Source organism: Limulus polyphemus, unplaced genomic scaffold (genome assembly GCF_000517525.1).
Source record: "Limulus polyphemus unplaced genomic scaffold, Limulus_polyphemus-2.1.2 Scaffold286, whole genome shotgun sequence".
Classification (NCBI taxonomy): Eukaryota; Metazoa; Arthropoda; class Merostomata; order Xiphosura; family Limulidae; genus Limulus; species Limulus polyphemus.
The window spans coordinates 726,341-733,308 of record NW_013665896.1 but is presented as its reverse complement, the minus strand read 5'-3'; the positions used below and the strand labels follow the sequence as shown (position 1 = coordinate 733,308).

The 6,968-nt window shown below is 33.8% G+C and overlaps 1 protein-coding gene across 1 annotated transcript; it reads left to right on the top strand.

The window, feature by feature from the left end:
* The first annotated feature begins 169 nt into the window (after positions 1-169).
* On the top strand, positions 170-3,312 carry LOC106457047 (5-hydroxytryptamine receptor-like). Its single transcript, XM_013916431.2, has 2 exons — positions 170-375; positions 1,290-3,312. The coding sequence occupies exon 2, from the start codon at positions 1,314-1,316 to the stop codon at positions 2,595-2,597; it is 1,284 nt and encodes a 427-aa protein (XP_013771885.1). The 5' UTR covers positions 170-375; positions 1,290-1,313; the 3' UTR covers positions 2,598-3,312.
* Positions 3,313-6,968: the final 3,656 nt, after the last annotated feature.

The following is a 6,968-nucleotide window of genomic DNA, read 5'->3' as shown; positions in this document are numbered from 1 at the left end:
TCTAGCGTTGTAAGTCCGCAGACATACCGGTGTGCCACTGGGGGGGAAATGTTTAGTACAATGAACCGGCTTGCACGTTAAGTTTATTTCTTGTTTCGGGTGTAAGAAATTCAAGCAAAAATAATAATAATATTTTTTTTTAGGTGTAGCCAAATTTTCTCGTGCATTTTGATGACGTGGGTGTAGTTTTGCTACAAGCGAGATGGTGGAATGAAGAGGGTCATAAGTTGGAACTCCTCCAATGAGTATCTAATCTGAGTATGAAACTATCCAGCTGAAAATAGAAATTGAAGTTCATGTGTCTGAGAGTAACTTACAAAACTAAGGTCTTAGTTTAATTCTTTATTGTTCTCTGTTGAAAACATTGATGAAAAGGTAAGTCGGTTACACAGTACTTCTGGCTTACTTTTAATATTTGATGAGAAAACTTATAGATAGAATTCTGCTAGATGATTAACCATTAATAACATTAGGAAGAAAAATAGCATTATTGTGTCATACTGCTGTTTTGCATTTATATCTAACGAAGAAAACGTCTTATAACATTTTATTATCACATGCGACTCTTGTGACACTGTAAATGAGGTAAAGATTGTAGATTTAAACTATTTAAAATATTTATATACTAAAATATACTTTTAGTTTTCTAGTGTGACAAACACCGAGTAGTTCTTATTTACCGATTTTATTGCATATTGAAGTTAAGTTAAATAGGTTAAACTGTGACATCCGATAATTTTTAACTAACCATTATGTTTTTAATATATTCAATACCGTTAATCTGTGACATGCAAATATTGTTAACTAACCATTATGTTTTAAATATATTCAATACCGTTAATCTTTAACGTACAAATATTATCAACTAATAATTATGTTTCTAATATTCAATACCGTTAATCTGTGACATGCGAATATTATTAACTAATCATTATGTTTTAGATATTAATATTGTTAATCTTTAACATACAAATATTATCAAATAATCATTATGTTTTTAATATTCAATAACGTTAATCTGTAACATGCGAATATTATTAACTAATCATTATGTTTTAGATATTATTATTGTTAATATTTAACGTGCAAATATTATTAACTAATCATTATGTTTTAGACATTAACATTGTTAGTCTATAACGAGCGAATATTATCAACTGATCATTATGTTTTAGATATTAACATTGTTAATCTTTAACGTGCGAATATTATTAACTAATCATTATGTTTTTAGTATTCAATACTGCAACTTTTTAATTTTTTTAAATTTATTTTTATACCAATTTTAGGTAATTCAGGTTTGTCGACTAATCATGAATGACACAATAATTGTATTTGAAGGACGAAGTAATAGCTTCCCTCTGGAAGATGATATAATTGACATTACAGCAGACATGGGCTATAATAATTTTTCCATGACCGTTTATGAATACCCGTTAAACAACTTAACAACGAACCTTACAGAAAACAGCATTCTTCCAACTCAGCCAACAGAGGGCGTTGTGCTCATGAGTATAACCTCCGTGATTCTCGGGCTTCTCATTTTAGCCACAGTTATCGGCAATGTTTTCGTTATTGCTGCTATCTTTATGGATCGAAACCTGCAGTGTGTTGGGAACTATTTAGTACTCTCATTAGCAGTGGCTGATCTAATGGTTGCGTGCCTCGTGATGCCACTCGGAGCTGTGTATGAGGTTACCCAAGAATGGATTCTCGGTGCTGCCCTCTGTGATGTCTGGACTGCATTTGATGTCTTATGTTGCACAGCTTCCATCCTCCATCTTTTAGCCATCGCTATCGACAGGTTCTGGGCCGTTACACAGGTTGATTATGTCAGGAAACGTAGTGCTAGGCACATTGGTACTATGATATTTATAGTATGGACTGTTGCATTTGTGGTTTCGCTGGCTCCTATCTTTGGATGGAAAGACCCTGACTTCTTAAAGCGCGTCGAACAAGAAAAAAGATGTCTCGTCAGCCAGGATGTTGCTTATCAGGTTTTTGCCACATTTTCTTCTTTCTATGTGCCTCTCGTATTAATCTTGATTTTATATTTCCGAATCTTTCGAGAAGCTAGAAAACGAATTCGTCATAAACCAGGTAATAATGTCCCAAAAATAAAAAAGAAAGACAAAGCTAAGAGATCTTCTGCTTTGACTGCAACGATACCTTCATGCAGTGAAATGACATCATTTTCAAATTTGAATTCCCAAGCAGCTAGTCCGGATATTACCAGTTCAACTAATGGCCTCACCAGTAAACTTACTGATATCAGTCGAATGGAAGTGCTTCCTAAAAAGAAGAGGCACACTAAGGAATCCTTGGAAGCAAAACGTGAACGCAAAGCGGCCAAGACCCTTGCCATTATAACTGGAGTTTTTGTAATTTGTTGGTTACCATTCTTTGTGATGGCATTGTTGATGCCTTTGTGTTCTGCTTGTGAACCGAGTGCTGTTCTTTTTAGTTTTCTTCTTTGGTTAGGTTATGTAAATTCTATGTTGAATCCCATTATTTACACTATATTCAGCCCGGATTTTCGATCAGCATTTACGAAGATGATGTGTGGAGAAATGAAGAGGCAGTCGTACAAGCGATAACCACAGAAAATCAACATAATATAAGCTGCTCGTGTAAATTAAACCTTTTAATTATGAAATGTTACACTATTAGCTGTTACTAATCAGTAATTCGTGCCAGTTGTTAATTGTCGAATTCATTACTGTTGTTGAATGCCCTGAAGTAAAGAGACAATACACGTAACCACTACTGTGAACTTTCATATATGGAATTACAAATTGATCTGGTTCTGAACGGATGCCACGGTATCGAGATAGATTTTTACTTGAAAAGAAAAAGGTCTCTAAGGGTGATGAAGGTTTGTGAAGGTTTGTAACGGACTCTTTATCATTTAAACAAAAGTTTTGGTGAGTCTGTATATCAATTATTATAGTAGACCGTAATCTTGTACTTTGTCGCTTCTATGAGTATCAGATAAAATAGTCTAGATAACACTTTTAGGTGTTAGCTGGTGATGTCAGTTCTGTATCGATTTGCTTGATTTGGGGCTCATTTAGCAAATCCGTACACAAACTCGACTATCCATGTTTCGTGCTTAGGAAACGTTGGCAGTGTTCAAGAAGTCAACAGGTCACATTCACAGAGCCGTTACCTGGGTATATGTTGTTATTATATCGATTTGTTTATTGTTCTCGTAGATATTATAGGAACCTTATTGTATACTCCCAATCTAAGTGGCCATTCTTTGAATGAGATAAAGCTTTACTTCGTGATAGTGCTTCTAATAAAAATCTTTGTTGAATCTTCGTTTTTACTTATTGGAGCCTTTGTGTTAACCATAATGCACGTAAAGCGAAAAAGTGATCTTACAAATCACATCCTAGACCTTGTGTTCGCCAACAAATACTCAAACCAAGATATTTCTATTAATATCAACATATTTATTACCACTCATCAAGCGTTCAAAAAAGAAGGAAATTCTGGGTCAGAAAACTAATTAGCTACTAAAAAAATGAGGATTATTTTATTCAACATCTTAAGAATAGTGATTACTATGATCAGATTATAAGTTAATAGAAAAGTAGCATGGCTAGCAATTTCAAGTAAGTTTAGTATATACAGATTGACCGGGCACAACATGTTATATAGTGTATCTTAATATTACCACGGTCATGCGCATTAGATAAGAAAAACATTTACACAAGCAAAGAGAAAACATCAAGTATTAAGTACACTTTAAGTATAATATATTCACTGACAATGCTTTTTTTAAGGTATGACTAACAGTATCAAAAAGAAATTAGACTTCCCATTTAATATATATATAACTAGATATGGTTTTAAAGTATTCTAACTAGATATTTTTTACAATGCGAATGCTACAGGATTTGTATTCTCAAACTTGTATGGAAAGGAAGCTATAAAAGAAATCCTGAAAACGGGAACGAAGCAGGAAAATCGTTTGTTAAATTTTAATATAATTATTAAAAACATATCGTTTTAACATTAATGCATACACAACAATGCACTTATAATTTGACAATTCTAACATATTTCATCACTAAGGTAGACCCAGTTATAAAACTTTTATAGAAGCAATATAGATCAGAGAAAGACGGAAGTATTAATTAGACAAATGGTTATGTGAATAACAGTATGAAAGTTTCTTGTACTAAATATATATATATATAACATCTCTATTCACAAGTAGCGGTAGTTAAATAATTATGTGTATCAAAGCAGATTCATTATAAGCAGAAGACAGAGGTAAATAATAACCAACCGTAATCAATTCTTAACCCAAGAGTAGTATAAGTACTACTTATCAGTACAAATTAACGTTTCGGTAACAAAGTGTAAAATGCACAATTGGCCAATTACACCAACAAAGGAAATTTTTAAGTATTTAATTGTTGAATTTTGCGTGAAGCTAATGGAGGGTTATCTGTACCAGCCATCTTCGATTTTGAAGTGCTGGACTAGAGGGAAGGAGGCAGCTACTCAATTTCACCAGCCGCCAACTCTTTGACTACTTTTACCAACGAATAGTGGGATTGACCATCATATTATGACGCCCCCAAAGCTGAAAAGACGAGCGTAATTAGTTTCGATCCTGCGACCTACAAGTTGCGAGACGAATGCCCTAACCATCAGGCCAAGTTGGGTATTAAAAAGGTAAATATTAACATTAACTGAAAAATTAAACAAAAAAGAAAAACTTTAATTTCAGGTGGAAGCATGATTCAGTTTAATACTCTGTAGAAAAAAGACCAAAAGCCGTGGGAAAATTGCTACAAGAGATATTGTAAATAGTCAAAACACGCTTTATAATGAAAGAAAACATTCTTTTATTAGTTACGTTTCGGACACATACCCTTCTTCAAGCTTAGCTGCTACAATTACAGAATGTACAGAACTTTTTACAATATATCTTCTTTTTAATATTAGTAGAGGTATCGAAATAAAACAAATGTCACGTGACAACAAAAAATTTAATTATTGTTTTAAAGGTTTCTTTTGAAATAACTGAATAAAAACTTAGCTAATATAAAACTCTGAATTATGACGTACTTGATCAAAATAATTTCACTAAAATAGATTGATGATAAAGTGGTTTAATTAAAACTTTAATGTAACTCAGTAAGACTTTATGACATGCGCAAAAAGAAGTTTAAAAACTGCATCGTCCGGAAAGAGTTAAGAATTTACCTATCGGAAGATTAACGCTATGGGTCTCTCTTATAAAAGTTAGTTACAGCTATACGCAAGCTAAATAAACTTAAATGTTGTGTTCATCTGCAATCTTTGAAGAGACCTATTACGACTTTTAACTCTTACTTTATCAATTCACATTCTATACCTATGTCTGGTGTTTGTTTCTACTCCTGAGAGGGTTTAGTTAAAGAAAATGTTTTTACTCTAAATAATACGCCAAATTACATTGTGGAAGAAAACAGATTACTTTAAAGTACCAATTGTATCCTTGAGGATATTATATCAAAATAATAATTATTATCTAGAATTACACAGGATTACTCACATTTTATAAATACGAATTACAAGTGTTAACACAATGGAGTGTCTACAGAAATGCAAGTCTTGGTACCGTGATAGAAATGTTTAGTACTATATATTTTTGGCCATTCAACAGTGAAATATCTTATCAGTTAAACTTAAAGCTAGTGTAAAAACACCACGAATGGTTTTTAAAACATTATATTACGAGATTGTAAGTAAAGGACGGCATTTTCAGGAAGGAAACTTTCAGTTTTCTCCAAGGAAACGGAAAAGTAGTGAGTTTAGGACAACAACAGGCTTTGAAAGCACATCCTGAAGCTAAGTTGGAGCAGTGCCTTCGTGCGCTAAAGTGAAGACTTAAGAAGGAGAACCTCAGGACCAAAAATACTACTGTGATAAAGCTGGGCATCTCTTCTGATACCAAAGTGAAGGCACTTTTAGCTACAGCTCGAAATCAACGTTTGTATTCCCTGGTACCAAGGTGAAGGTACTTTAGCTACAGCTCGAAATCAACGTTTGTATTCCCTGGTACCAAGGTGAAGGGCACTTTTAGATACAGCTTGAAATCAATGTTTGTATTCCCTGGTACCAAGGTGAAGGCACTTTAGCTACAGCTCGAAATCAACGTTTGTATTCCCTGGTACCAAGGTGAAGGCACTTTTAGATACAGCTTGAAATCAACGTTTGTATTCCTGAGACAAATGTTTGAAGAAACTGGAATTAGAGCAGCCCCATATACTTATCAAGTCCACAGATGCAGCTTCATGGATTTCTATGGCATTTGTCTTCTTAAATGTACGGTGGAGGATCTGTGGAAAGCTTACGAATATAATCATTTTAAGAAATCCCATGTCAGACAACCTTGCCCGATCACGGCCTTCAGATTGGCACAACCAACGATTGGAGAAGTAGTTTCAAAAACAACATGGGATCAAGAAAATGGTTCTTCTTATAAACTACGATTAACCATTATCATTGATGAAGAACTACAATATATATAACAACTTCCATACAGGTAGATGATTACTAACATAATTCCGAAACATAAAATTGTTAAAACGAATGAGATCGGTCTAAAATGTCATATTTTGAAAGTAATGTATTGTTGCAGAGAGAACAATAATCGTTTCAAGGAAAGTTCCGTGTAATTACAATTGAAATAAACTGCATGAGTATTGGCTAAAGTTTATATCACTGCACTTTAGAACTGAGAGTAATTCTTTACCCAGAATTGAGTAAACACAACCGACTGACAGTAATATTAGTGCTAAATATTCACTGCATTGGAGTCTGTTTGTTTGTTTGTTTTGGAATTTCGCGCAAAGCTACACGAGGACTATCTGCGGTAGCCATCCCTAATTTAGCAGTGTAAGACTAGAGGAAAGGCAGCTAGTCATCACCACCCACCGCTAACTCTTGGGCTACTCTTTTAC